Genomic DNA, 15,091 nt, shown 5'->3' with positions numbered 1-15,091 from the left:
ATCCTCCTGAAGAGAGGGCTGCTTGGGCCCCAGAACCAGAGATCTTCCATCTGTTGGTTCACTTCTCAAATGGCTGCAATGGCTGGGACTGTATCAGGACTAAACCAGAAACTAGTAATTTTATCCTGGGCTCCTACATGGGTGTAGGGCCCTCCTGTGCTGCTTTCCCAGGCACGCTAGCAGTGATCTGGATCAGAAGTGGAGCAGCTGGTCATCAAAGTGGTACCCTTATAGTTTGCTGTCATAGGCAGTGGCTTAACCCTTTAAGCCATGTTTCCAGCCCCAGTACAGTTTTATTGAGATTAATCTTTATTGTTGTTAATGTATTCTTGTATTCTCTTTTCCTACAGGGGCCAGATCATCAAACAATTTTATTTAACCATGGTGCAGTTCAGAATATCGCTCACCTGCTAACCTCACTCTCCTATAAGGTAAGATGTTGTGACTATGGCTTCATAGTGTGCTTCCTAGGTGAGTATACGTATATACATTTTTATATACCTATCTGTTGATCTTGTAGTTTACGTGAAGGTTGCCCAATTTCAGAGACGATATATATTTGTTCTTTTGGGTTTGACTTATTTCTCTGAGCATAATGGTCTCTAGTTGGAACCATTTTGTTACAAATAGAATTTCATTCTTTCTGATGGCTGAGTACCACAGTTTCTTTAGCTGTCCTTTTGGTGGGTTGTCTCCGGGTCTTCACCATTGTAGGATTGCGGGTCACTTTCTCAGGTGCACATTCCACTGCCTGTGGATGTAGTCCCGGAAGAGGGATGGCTGGGTCATATGCTAGGTCACTGACCCAGCTGGGCTGTCTTAGCACTCTCCATACTGACCTCCACAGTGACTGAGTACCACACCCCCAGCAACACTGAAGCACTGTACTTCTTTTTTCTTTCTTTCTTTCTTTCTTTTTTTTGCTACTTTTTTCTTTTCTTTTTCTTTTTCTTTTTTAAGATTTATTTTTTTAAATTGGAAAGTCAGATTTGCAGAGTAGAGACAGAAAGAAAGATCTGTCTGTGGATTCACTCCCCAAGTAGTTGCAACAGGTGGATCTGAGCCGATCCAAAGCCAGGAGCCAGGAACTTCTTCCGGGTCTCCCACACAGGTGCAGGGTCCCAAGGCTTTGGGCTGTCCTTGACTGCTTTCCCAGGCCACAGGCAGGGAGCTGGACAGGAAGTAGAGCAGCTGGACTAGAACTGGTGTCCATATGGGATCCCGGCGTGTGGAAGGTGAAGACTTTAGCCATTAGACTATCGTGCTGGGCCCCTTTTTTTCTTTTCTATTACTTCAGAATTGATTTTAATTTTTGTATAATTCTTTACACTGTACTCTTCACATAACACAAATATTATTGTTTTGTTGATCCTTCTTTTTAGCATTTTAAGCAGATTTACATGGTTATTTTTTCAGGGGAAGAGTTTAGATTCTGAGACATTAAAATTACATTTGAAAATTAAATAAGTGCGTTTTCCTTTTATTGTTACAGGTTCGAATGCAGGCATTGAAGTGCTTCTCTGTTTTAGCCTTTGAAAACCCCCAGGTGTCGATGACCCTGGTTAACGGTAGGCGGAGACGTTCCATGCAGCTACAAGATTGAATTTAGGAACTTCCTCGATGTAGAGCATCTGTGTGATCCTGCTGTCTGTGTGCTTGCTTGTAGTGCTGGTTGATGGAGAATTACTGCCGCAGATCTTTGTGAAGATGTTGCAGAGGGACAAGCCGATCGAGATGCAGCTCACTGCAGCCAAATGGTACAGGTCAAGTCTGTCCAGAAGGAGGGCAGTGCTTCATCCAGTTTGGACAATTCCTGGATGGCCCATTTGTTTACCATCAGTTCTTCTTGTTCTGTGGTTTTGAAATTTGAAAGTCATGTGGTTGTCTCATTTCTTGCTAAATGGAAGTCTGTTTTTAAATTTCTCATTTGAAAGGCAGAGAACCAGACAAAAATCTTGCATCTACTGGTTCACTCCCCACATGTGACAGCAGCCAAGACAGAGGAGGGCTAATGCCAAGAACCTGGCGCTCCATCCAGGTCTCCCATGTCACTGGAAGGAACTTAAGTGCCTGGGCCGCCGCCTGCTGCTCCACGGCGCGCAGTAGCAGGAAAGTCCAGTTGGAAGTAGAGCCCAGCCTGAACGCAGGCTCGGGGACAGTGGAAGGCAGGTGGCTCGGGGCATTCACTCTTTGCAAAGGATTGCTGCAGAATTGATTACTGTTACTTATGGTATGCAAAACAGGAGTTCTCATCTTTTCAGAGACCCATCTACAGAAAATTGTTGTATCCTTTATTTAGAATTAATGAAAATTAATAAGCAGGGGATGGTTTCTGAGAATGTCTTTTTTATGTTTAGATAAGCAACAAGCAAAAATCAGTCTTAGATGCGTGATATGCTGTAAGATAATGTAAAATTTACATTCCTGGCTCATGTATGTTTGGTAATTACCAGTATGTTAACATACATGTTCATGAGTACCTGTTCTATATGGTTGTGTGCTAAGTGCAACTGTGGTTCTCCAAGAGAATTGGAGATTCTCAGTGAATTACCCGTGAATAGTAACAGGCACAAAAATCTCAGCCTTCTACAATGTAAGTAAGAGATTTTCCTGTTTTTGTATAGTTTTTTCAAAAACCAAAACAGTGTTCTAGTTTTTTGCTGGGGACTTTCCACCACTAGCTTACTCTCCAGATACCCACAGTGCACCAGGTCGCAGCCTGGGTGTCAGGGACTCGGGCTGTTGAGCTGTCATCACTGCCTCTCGGCATCTGTTTGCAGAGCCAAGGCTGGTGTCAGATGGCGGCTGCGGTAGATGTGCATGTCTTAGCTGGCCTTTGATCCGACAGGCCAATGCCCGTGCCAGCATAGCTTTTGATGGACGGTTGTATAATACTGTAAATGTATTCTGTACTACTTCTGTTCAACTTCATTTATAAATTGAGCTACTGTTTTGGTCTTTTATTTGTAACAATCCTCTCTTTATTATAGAAAATTTGAAATGTATGGTATGGAGAAAAGCATAAAGAATTCACATGTATTTAGTGTCCAAGCTTCAAAATGTCTTCATTTGTTAGGTTACTAATTTTTAAAATAATTTGTTGTGTTTTTTGTTGTTAATATTTGCCTCAGTATCTATTTATGTATGTGAGTTTTCCTCCATTATTAGATTGAACTTCAGATAAGGAAATGTCAAAATCTTGCTCAAGCTATGTGACAGTAGGGGATGGCATTGTGGCATAGTGAGTAAAGCTACTGCCTGCCTGTGATGCCAGCATCACATGCATGGGTGCAAGTTGTGGCTGGCATGCTGCACTCCTGATCCAGCTCCCAGCAGGCAGCCTTGGAAAAGTGACAGAAAAAGGAAGTATTTGGGTATCTGCCACCCCTGGGGGAGACCCGGAAAAGCTCCTGGCTGCAGCCTTGTCTAGCACTGGCTTTTGGAATTACCTGGAGAGTGAACCAGAGAATGAAAGATTGTGTTTCTCTCCTCTCTTCCCTGCCCTGTAACAGAAACTTCAAAAATAAATAAATTGGGGATGGGGCATAAAAGTAAATGATAGTTTTTTTTAATTAAAATTTCAAAGGCAGATAATTTTTAAATCTTTAAAATTTGAGTTAAAACTTACTTTTTGTCATCTCATTGCAGTTTAACTTACATGTGCAGAGCGGGAGCGATCCGGACAGATGACGGCTGTATTGTATTAAAGGTAAACTAATAAATTCCCTCTGAAAACCTGGAAATTACAGTTATATAAATATTAAGTATGTCTAACAGCATTTCTGCTTTTTATGTATTTTTAAATGTAGATGTGGCATAAAATATGCCTGCCTTATAGTTTTTAAAAATTAATTCTAGATGTGTTTTCAATAGCAAAGCAGAATATTTTGTTTCTTGTCACAACTTTTTCATCTTACGATAATTAAGGAAATGTAGAAACCATGAGAGTATATGAAATTCAAGTGAAATAAAAAATGCATTTTAATATCTGTTTGTTATTGGGTTTGCAGTATGGTTTTGTAGGCAGTTTACCAGCTATACATCTAAACACTGTATCATTCTCAAAACCAAGAATGAGGGACTAACCAGGTGCACATGAAAGTTGTTGTCATTGTGGGATGTCAGAGGCAACCTGAACCGCCCTACGTGTCCTGAGACCCACCTCTGGCTTTGCTCCGTCCCTACTGTCCTGCTCAACGCCCCTGACTCTTCTGGTGCCTCATTAGGAAAACAGAGGCAGTAATTCTTGCTCGTCTGTCCCAAAGGATGTTATGAAGATAATAATATATTGAGTATATTAAAATGTTCTATATCTATAAAGAGCAAAACAAGTATACATGATTAATTATGTGTTATTTTGCAAATGTTAGATAAAGGGAAAAGATAAAAGAGCCTTAGGAAAACGAACAAATATTTTAGTTGTTGGTAAGTACTTCATGTAAGCAGATGTCAGGACGTCTCTAAGTGAGCAGCTCAGCCTGGAGTGCTAAGGGCTTTCCTGCAGGTGAGCCTGGCTTACTGACTTCTCTTGCTCTCCTTTTATTCCTCAATGGTAATAAGTTAGTTTTGTTTTTGATGCTTCTTTGAGAGGCAGATTTACAGAGGGAAGAAGGAAAGCTAGGGAGAGAGCGGTCTTCTATTACTGGTTTGCTTCCCAGATGGCTGTTACGGCTGAAGCTAGGAGCTTCTCCCAGGTCTCCCCTGTGGATGCAGCAGCCCGAGGACTTGGACTGTCCTCCAGTGCCTTCCCAGACCATTGACATGGAGCTGGGTCAGACACGAAGTAGCCAGGACTCAAACCCACATCCATGTGGGGTGACAGTGCTGCAGGGAGAGGACTAGCCTCCTGAGCCACTACCTCAGCCCAGTGGTATCCTTCATGATGTAGTTGGGGGGCATTAAATTCAGTAAGCATCAGTTTATGATTTTGATAAATAGTACTATTGGGACAAAAAGAGAAGGCCCTCCCCATTCAAAGCCTAGGGTTGAAGTAGAAAACCTAAACTAGCCTAATGGGAAATCATTAGTCAGCAAGAAAGTGTTAACTCTGGTAAACATGTAGTAGGAACTAAACAATGGAAGAAAACACAGTTTACTGTGATCACTGAGCAAAGCTTCATACAATTCTGCTGTAATATGTATTTTCATATTATTCATTAAAGCCTTAAAAATAGTAAATACATGTTTTTATTCAGCCCAAATGTAGATAAATTACCAGAACCGCTGTCAAGAGCTTTGAAAAGCCTCAGATGGAAACTTGGATTATTAGCTATCATATCATTCCAGCGCGTTCTTGGAAAACGCTAGCTGTTACTCAGACACGTCACTCCCGTTTTGGGACAAGTAGTGGACTATGAGAAGTGGTGAAGACACTGAATTGTTAAGGCTGTGTTTTGTTTTTGCAACTATACATACAAATTCCCAAGCCAAAAAAGGCATCCCAACCATATTACTAAGGAAAAGATTGCATGCTTTTATGGCAAAATCATTCCTGACTCAATGCTGGATCTCTTTTAGGTAAATAAATATGTAGGTGAATAAAGCCATCGCACATGATTTGCTAGGGATTCTTGAATGTTGGTTTTTAAGATTTAAGTTTCAGTCTTAACATCACAAATGTTAAGAGTCTGTCGACATACTTCAGTGTATGGTTAAGAATGTTGGCACAGATGATTAATTGGTACTGAATTTTGGTTTTCCTTTTTGAAGAATCTTTTGTTGAAAAGTAGTAGAGGGGGTACTGGTGGCAGACATAACTCCCCATAGAAAACCTCTGAGTTGACTGAGTTATGATATACGCATCAAGATTTTACCTTCACCAAAAACCCAGTGATTGATCTCACTGCCTTTCAGACACTGCCGTGCTTGGTTCGGATGTGCAGTAAGGAGAGACTGCTGGAGGAGCGAGTTGAGGGAGCCGAGACCCTCGCCTATCTCATTGAGCCCGATGTCGAGCTGCAGAGGATCGCCAGCGTGACGGACCACCTCATCGCCATGCTTGCCGACTACTTCAAGTACCCCAGCTCCGTGAGCGCCATCACTGACATCAAGAGGGTATGTCATCTCCTCCTCCGCCACTCAGGAGGATTGTTAGTGTCTTCTTCACTGCTCACAACTTTGAACCGATTAGCAATTACAGCACAAAACCATTTTAAATAGGAGAGTCATTTATCTTTGATTATATAACTAGTATTGTTTGTAGGGTTTTTGCTAAGCAGGTAAGCAGGAAAGGAGAAAATTACATATTTAACACTCACTTAAACCTCCAGATAGCACAGTCTTTAAGTTGAGTATTGCAATTTTATCACATTATCTAATCCTAGTCAAGGCCACAGAATCATCTCTGTTGCTGTATTCTCATTCATGATATCAAGGAAAATCTGTGTGTGTGTTGCAAGGCAAAGAGACAGCTCCCAGCCACTTGTTCACTCTCCTAAGCTGCGCCAGTCAGTGGAGTCGGGCCCTGGCCTGGAGGCTGACACTCAGTCCAGGTCTGCCGTGTCAGTGGCAGGGATTCAGTTGAACCATCACCTGTTGCCATCTGGGATGTTGAGAAACGGGAGCTGGAGCGGAATGGAGGCCAAGAGCGGCCCAGGTGCTCCCCCGTGGTCTGGGGCAGCCCAAGCAGTGACTCAGCATCTGTGATCTTTTCGTTACAGACTGAATGATCAAACTTTATTCTCCATCAAAACAATTTTTTCCTGCTACCTATTCCTGTCTTTTTCTTGATTTTGGGATTTCATAGTATTGTGATTTAGTATCTGGGGACTGTTGATGACTAAATTATGCTTTCTGAAAATTTAACTTCCTTAGAGTACGTCAGTATTCTTTTAACTTGTTACTTCTCGGCCTGTTTGTCATCCATTTTTCTTAAGCATAAAGTATTCTGTAAGGTCATGATGGAGAGCATTGCCTCTTAACCAGTAGCTAGTACTGTTTCCTGAACGTGACTGCTTGCAACACCCTTATTCCCATGGTAATAGTTCTTATGGCTTCCCCTATGTTTCTGAATTCTGAGTTGCAAGATTCTCATTCAGAAGACAGTTGTTTACTTGGCAATTAATGTTGAAGAGAAAACAAACTGCTAAGGATATGTCTCTTCTGTTAGGAAGTACCTGAAAAGAACCTGCATTGGTAGTTACATTAATTAGATACACTGGCTCTTTGCCAGCTCTGACAGAAGTTCGAGAACCCATGACTAAGCCCTGCCATGGCCTCCCACACACCTTGGAGTGGTCATGCCAGCAAGGCAGCAGATGCTGTGATGAGCCAGAGAGCGAGGAAACATGGTTTTAAAGACTACTAACTTAAGTATGTGAAAATTATTTAATCTGTAGATTATGTCTTAGAATGTTTATATTTCATTTTCATCACAGAAAAACTGGAATAATATTTTTATAATGCTCTCCCAATGCAACATTTGAGTTGATTTTGTCACCTTTAATTATGGTGATGGATTGTCTAAAGGTTTCTGACTATGAAAGTATACGTACTAGATTCATAGAAATTCTCACATTATGGCTATATGTAAATTATAACTGGAGTATAGTTTAGAGGCTTACAGAACTGATATTGTGTGTTGGAATGTTCCTCCAGTGATCCATCTTTATAATTGGCCTTGATAGATTTTAAAAAAAAAAAAGCTCTGTGAAATCCATTTTGGAACAGTTTTAAGAATTGCCTTCAGAACTACTTTAAATGGCTTTTTTTTTAAAATTTTGGTGTGTGTGTGGTTTCTTGTTAGCGTAAAGTATGTTTCCTACTTAAATTTTCTCGTCTTTAAAAACCACAGTGACATTTAACTTAAAACTGTTCATTGATAAAACAATACCAAGTCTCAACACTTTCTAGCTGGTATGTCAGTTGGTGCTTTGAAAACATTTACAAAATAAAATCTTGGAATATTAGAAACAGTATCTGCATCATTGGGTAAGAGGGTGCCTTTCCCACGTAACTCCTTTGGAAAAAAAGAAGCTACTCGTTTGAGTAACTAAGCCCCATGGCACTGGAGTTACCATCTGGGAGCATGGAACTTGTAGGGTTCAGACATTCATAAAGCAGTTTTTGATTTAGTGTGAATTGTTGTGGGGTTCACTTCCAAATAGAAGCAGACTGCGTTTCAGATCTGGACAGAGACAGCCAGCGCGGTCACAGTCATGCATGAACAGAACCCAGAAATAACTGAAGAATTCAGTGGCAGCAACAGTTGTCAGCGGCACCACTCAGGTATTTTGTTCAAGATTTAATCTGTAGACTGATTTGGAACATAATCTTTGCTTCCTTTCTGCAGCTTGACCATGACTTAAAGCATGCCCATGAACTCCGCCAGGCCGCGTTCAAGCTCTATGCCTCTCTGGGAGCGAATGATGAAGACATCCGGAAGAAGGTGAGTCTGGGAGAGGGGCGTCCCCCAGTCCTGGCAGCCAGCAGGCAGGGAGTGGCGTCCACCTGAAAGGCGTGCTGAAGAGCACTGACAGTGACTGCATATTCTAAAGCAGAGTGACTAAAGGCAGAATTGAAGAATGAATGGGACCCGGATCTGGGGTTGTTTGCTTTTAGAAATGGAGTGGCATGGCCGTGCTGGAATGACAAATAACTGGCGTGCTTTTTTGTGTGTGTGTCATTAATATGAATTATTGTGTTGCACACTTTGCATGTGTTCTGATAAAAATCAATTTTAGCACTGTGAAGCTTCAGACACCTTGAAAGATCTAACACTAGAATTGTATATGTTATTTATATAAATATCTTCCAATGCGGCTGAGAACTTCAAATCTCTATTGTATATTGTTCTTGGATATGTGGCTTAGTCTTATGTTTTGATTTTTTTTTTTTTTTTGCTACTGTGCAAGTTTTAATGTGAATAAAATTTTTGTGGAATGATGATTTTATGTTTAGTGAATGGTCATCTGAATTTTCCAGCTCCCAAAAAAATGTGTTACTGGTCTAGCACCCTTAGGTTACTGCTGCCTAGTCTAACACTGTACTCGTGTCTTTATCAGAATAATTGTAAGTAAGAGGTAGAGTGTAGTTCTAGGCTCTGAGTGGGGTCCCTCAACAAAACCTTTCAGGAACATAAATAATGTAGAAAATTCAAAACAGAGCTTTTAGGATCATTAGCAGGCAAAACTACTTGTTTTGTCTTGACTAGCCATAGTAGAAATTACAAATAGGGCATTATTTACTGAGCATAATGGTTTATGAAATTTCCCCATCTGTGTTGGCATTTTAAGGAGCTCTGTAAGAACAATCACAAAGTGTTAAAGTTTACCATGATTTCAGAGAATATTTCAGGCCCGTAGAAAGAGAAAGATGGAAGAACTTTTAAGTTTGTTGAAATGAATTGGAAAAGAACCATCCTTGAAGAAATTGAAATAATAGATATGTAAGTAGCTTTAGTTCATAAGCTGAATATTTTCCAGGTTGTCTCAGTTTAGTTTATTTGGCAAGATATTTTAAACCTTAAGTGTTTTTAGTACATAGCTATAAAAATAATTTTGTTTTCTAAAAACAAAAGTTTTCACTTGTAAACTTTTTTCAAGACTTAACATGGTGTGTACTCATTGGCTCTCTTGTGTTTGATTGACTTTTCAGCACATGGTGTATTGCAAGGGGAGAGGCTTGTATGGAGACTCATGTAGATTAAAGAGTTCTTTTTTAAATAAACATGGCCTGTGTAGCTTAAATATGCAGCAGTTTGGGCATGGTTATGAAAGCCCTTTGAAAACAGATGTCCTATTTTCACAGCTCCAACGGCCATGTCTTGGACTGTAAGGGAGATAGACAGATGGTCCATAATGCGGGAAATAGGATGCCCATTTGTATTACTTTGTATTTTTTTTTTGTTAATAAATCATTGTTTTGGAATTATTTGTGATATGTGCTAGAAATAACTTGCAATCGTCTAATCAGTAATTTATTAAAACTTGTAATTTAATATGTATACTTTTCTGATAAGGTTAATTTCTGATCTTTTCTGTAGAAAGATGACTAATAAAGAATAAGTTATAATTATTAATTACAGTTTTTCTGTGTGGTGAAGAAAAGATGCTGTGACATTTTTATATGATGGGGTTTATATAGATCCTTTAGGAAGAGATTTTACTTCTGGAGAATTGATTATAATACATAGAAACTACCAAAAAGATTGTAAAATGGGAAACACAAAATTTTGTGGTAAGAATGAGTTTGAAGACTGGCTCTAGGGATGGAAAATCCTTGTTTGCAGTGTATAAAAATGGCAGACTCTTCCTTTGAATGCATTTATTTCTGTTTTTTGTTGAAATAATTGTTTGCATAGATTTTTATTTGCTTTCTACATCAAAAACTTTGAATTTTATACTTAAACACTTTCGGATTTATACTTACACCCGGTGAACTTTGTATTCTTTTTGTGTGTGTCAAGATTTAAACTTCAATATGTAATTTTTTGGGAGTACAATGTTTGTACTTGTCAAGATGGAATTTCATTTCACTGAATTGAAGAGTGGAGAATCTCTGAAAGAAATTTCAAGAACTTTCACTGTCTTTCCTACCTCTTCCAACTCCCCGCTAAAATTACAAAAATGTTTTCTTGTTTCAGGAGACCCTATTTTAAGTTTAAAATGGGAAACATAAATGAGTAAATACAGCAAACACTTTCTATCCCAGTAAGCAAAGGAGGCAGAAGGAAGGAGAGAAAGCAAGAGCAGGGAGTGAAGGCAATTACACTGAGAAGTCCAGGGAATGAGACCTGCCTGCTTTCTTCCAGAAAATGTCTCTTTCTGCTTCCAGAGACTTCTAAGGGCCTGTTCTGTTGTTTCTTGATGCCTTCTCTCTAACCAGACAAAATTCAGTTGAAGACTGACTGACCTGCAGGTGACAGATTGACCATCCTACCTGGGGCAGTGTAGTGTCCTCCCCTCAGATGAAAGCACCGTAGCACACTTCCTGGAGCCCATCTGTTAAGCACAGAGATGGCCACATGTAGAGAGACATTCCCTGTTAACATGCCTGTATCTGCGTGAACCCTGTGCAACATTGATATTCTGGTCCTACATTTACATCCTCTCATCATTCTGTTGGCATATTTTTTTCCTTTGGTGTCTTGTCAGCTGGAATAAAAGAGGAAGGTGCTAGTGCAAGGAATTCTGCAGGTGAGAAAGAAAAACACTACAATTGTTTGTGAAGTGAAAAGGGAAAAGAATCCTCAGGAAGAATGGAGGCTCATTGAATTGGGTAACAGTTGTAGTCTGGCCACATCAAACCACCTGCAGTAACTGACCCTGATTGGGTTATGGTTGGAGCGGTGATGGTGGAGGCAGGAACTGAGAGTTCAGTGGAGAAAGTATTATGCTAGCAATAACTGAACCACTAGCAGTGCCAGCAGGGGAAGTCTAGTTTATGGTGAAAACATTCCACATTTGTGGTTTTTTAGTACTGGTGAGCAAGCCGAGATTCAGTGGGACAGTGAAAAGAAGATATCAGGTAAATCGATCGAACTATGTGTAGAGTACTGACACCACCAGCAGTGGTGGAGCAATGCAGACACGGCCGTGGCAAATAATTCTGTAATTTCGAATGTGCTGCTTCATAGCCAGGATCTACTGTTATCAAGGCCTTGGTTGTTACCTACTCATCATAAGTTAAAATTCAAGAAAATGAATAAACTGGGATGTGTTTATTTTTTATAAAAACACAGTCCAAATGTTAATTACTTACTGTATTTACTAACTAATAGATGCTTTCAGAAAGCTTTCCTCCTAAATGATCAGTACTGACACTGTAATACGAGACCCCTTTTGAGGAACTAGAATGTGATCTTTTTTTTTCATTACTGTAGTTTCCAGCATCTACAATTGGTAGAATCTGGAAAGTAAACAAAGAAAATGGATGAGCCTTATTGCCAGATTATAGTATTAACTACTCAAACCAAATTATAGATAGTCTTGTCTGTATTAAGTACTGTCTTAACCTCGCTGACAAGTGTGTGTGAGAGAGAGAGAAAGATGGAGATGAGGAGAAATGCGAAGCGGAGCGTTCCTCATCTGCTCATGCAGCAAGGGGTGCCCTGTTTCAGCACAGCGTGCAGGCCACTCCCGTGTGGAAAGAGGCAGGTTGTCTCAGGCTGTGTCTTCTGCTGACTTCACTGTAGGGCAGAGAACATGCACGTCATGTCTGGCTTGACCCTGACCACATTTTCTAGGCACGAAAAAAAATGGTTTGGTTTACAGAAATTGACTTGATTCTTAGTCACAACCTACTTTGTATAGTGGTTTTTATGACTGTGAAGAATGTTATCTTCCCACTTACTGATGTCTGGTTTTTAAGACCACTATTACACTGAGTTCTACATACACTGATCGAACTTTGTGTTCTCTAAGCTGCCCACTGAGTAGGTAGGAGATGATGTAACCGCAGAACCTCTTCATTTAAAATAAAACCTCAGGAAGTCAGAGGAAAGACTGAAATGGCTGGAGAGAATTTACTGAGACTCAAAGAATTATTGGTAACAGTTATGGTGCTTATCCTTCAATTAACTTGAAATTCAATAGCTTAATTTTTGCCATTTTAATGCTTTTAAAATGCCTTTTGTTTTACATTTTTAACAATTGAAAACATGAAGTCTTTAAAGGTTTTGTTTGTCTTCTGTGTGGGGACGGCAGTGAGATGGCTTAGTGACAGGATGCAGAAGGAACGAGATGGACTGCTTTTCAGAGTCCAGCTTTTCTCCCCTCAGGAGACAAATAAGCAGAGAAAAATAACAAAGGCATAGTGAATACTAACAGTCTGTTCTGTTGCTTCTTTGTCCTAGCAAAAGTAACAACTGAAATCATTGTAAACATAAGATGTGATGTATTTAATATAGTTTATGACAGTGTTTGCCGCATTAAACTTGCTTAATAAATGGAAGCACTTATTAGAATGCCTTAAGTGAATTTATTCAACAGATATAAATTGCTACCTTATATTTTTACATACTAGAAGAAAAAGGGAACAACTTTGGAGATGTACATAGGATTGCAAAGAAGGGATTTTACATAAATATACAGTGCATATCAGTAAGTAGCTGAGACGTGGGTAACATGTCTTCAGGAGGCCGGATTCCGTCTCGTACTCTGCTTTAGTTATCCAGTGTAACTGTCCATGGTTGTCATTTCTCTAAAGGATCATCATTTTTATGAAACTGGATTCCAAATATGTTTTTGTTTTTGTTTTTAATTTGTTTATTTTTATTAGAAAGTCAGATATACAAGGAGGAAGAGAACCAGAGAGGAAGATCTTTCATCTGCTGATTTACTCCCCAAGTGGCCGCAATGGCCCGAGCTGTGCCACCGAAAGCCAGGAGCCTCGAGCGTCTTCTGGGTCTCCCATGTGGGTGCAGGGTCCCAAGGCTCTGGGCTGTCCTCGACTGTTTTCCCTCGCCACAAGCAGGGAGCTGGATGGGAAGCGGAGCTGCCGGGATTAGAACCGGCACCCATATGGGATCCCGGCTCATTCAAGGCGAGGACTTTAGCTGCTAGGCTACTGCACCAGGCCCTATGCTCATGTTTTAAACAAATGAAACTTTTTTCTATATGTGAATGCTGTGGGGCTTTAAGGTGTATTTTGAAACTTTTAGTTTTTCTTTTTGCTGTCTCCAAAGCTTAATAGCATTGCTTTGTTTTTTATCATGTGATTTTGCTTTTAGTTGTTCTGAGTAATGATATAAGTGTTTCATTAACACAATTTTAAAAATATGTTTGCAGCTCAATCATTCTGAGTGGTCACCATGTCAGAGATCCGTAGTTGCCTCTGCCATGAAATCAGATGACCCAAAGAGCTGTGTCTAAGCTGTAGGCTGCATGTGGAACAAGACCTTGGGAGTTGGGGGCGTTCTCCGTGGTTCCCCACGGGTAGCTCCCCATAGTGGCATGCTCACCCACAGGCACAGTCCTTGACCTCCTGTGTGGTTGAACGTCAGGCATCTTCCTAAGGCTAACTCTCCAAAGCGTTGTAAAGGCACGCCGCCGCATGCACGCACAGCGGTAAGTATCCTGAGCGACGACGCGGACAGGCGGGGTGTCGCCACTGTCTCCAGAAGTGATACCCTTGACCGTCAGCAGCTGAGAGAAGCAACCTGGGCGTGATAATGCTATATAAACAATAGAAACATTTGGTAAATCATTTTTATTTTGAACTTTCATTAAATGTAGATATAAAATAGAAGGCTGTAGTGTTTGTAGTCTTGTTACTGCTTAAGTTTTAGTTTTTTTCAAGTATAAAATACAGATTATTTTATTAGTTGTTTGTAACCTATTTAAAATAATAGATGTCTTATAAACTAAAAAATGGGTAAAACATGGTCGTTCTTAGATCCATAAAGCTAAAATGAGTTTGTTGGATTTTCAAGGATGTTCTGTCTGGAACTAAATGAAATGCTTGGTATAATGAAGTGTTTTCAGAGTCCCTGACCTTAAATCAGAACTGTTGCTACGTTCTTTCCTATAATTAAAGATGGTAGCACAGGGTAGGCAGATTGTATACCTGGAAGTACGTGTTACCCATAGAATTGTTTGCCTCATGAAATAATAATGATTTTGCATTTGAATGATTAGGAGAAATTTTAAAAAGAGTAATATTTTCACTGTACAGATAGTTCATTCAAAGTTCCATCTCTGAAGCCACATTGCAGCTCAGAGATTTTGTCTGTTTCTGTGTTGCCTTTGTTCTGCACTACAGCAGCAGGTTAAGTAGTTTTCACAGAGTTTGGTGGCTCACAAAACCTGAAATGCTTTCTGTCTGTCCTTTTCACAAGACATTGTTAATCCTGTGTGGTTATGTCGACTGCCCATTTGCCTCAGTGTGCTGAAATACAGGACGGTACAGGGCCCTGCCAGTGCCGGGAGAGTGAGAGACAGAGGCTGGGTGAGCGGCTTTAGTGAGTTCAAAAAGGCAGAACTCAGCGCCTGCTCCACGGCACGTCTCTAGATGCTTCCCACATGCCGATCCTTTTGAATGGTTATAGCATGTGATTGTCCCTGAACAAATTAGATGAAAGCTGACGTTTTAATAGGATAAGGTTTAGTATTATATTCTACATGTTGATGACCAAAGATGCCTGAATAAGATG

The 15,091-nt window shown here is 40.2% G+C and overlaps 1 protein-coding gene across 8 annotated transcripts in view; it reads left to right on the top strand.

Moving 5' to 3' along the window:
* Positions 1 to 15,091, top strand: part of ARMC8 (armadillo repeat containing 8) — a 78,808-nt gene that overhangs the window by 27,853 nt on the left and 35,864 nt on the right. For 7 of the 8 annotated variants that reach the window (XM_041004399.1, XM_041004417.1, XM_041004388.1 and 4 more), the window contains 6 exons: positions 351 to 431; positions 1,493 to 1,568; positions 1,667 to 1,757; positions 3,649 to 3,709; positions 5,854 to 6,054; positions 8,291 to 8,386. In XM_041004399.1, coding sequence (XP_040860333.1) covers positions 351 to 431; positions 1,493 to 1,568; positions 1,667 to 1,757; positions 3,649 to 3,709; positions 5,854 to 6,054; positions 8,291 to 8,386 — 606 coding nt within the window. The remainder of the gene's footprint in view (positions 1 to 350; positions 432 to 1,492; positions 1,569 to 1,666; positions 1,758 to 3,648; positions 3,710 to 5,853; positions 6,055 to 8,290; positions 8,387 to 15,091) is intronic. The other variant, XM_041004428.1, reaches the window with a different exon arrangement.

Source organism: Ochotona curzoniae, unplaced genomic scaffold, assembly GCF_017591425.1.
Source record: "Ochotona curzoniae isolate NIBS_2020 unplaced genomic scaffold, NIBS_Ocur_1.0 contig_1302, whole genome shotgun sequence".
Taxonomy (NCBI): Eukaryota; Metazoa; Chordata; class Mammalia; order Lagomorpha; family Ochotonidae; genus Ochotona; species Ochotona curzoniae.
The sequence above is the reverse complement of the archived record's forward strand: the minus strand, read 5'-3'. Positions and strand labels throughout refer to the sequence as shown.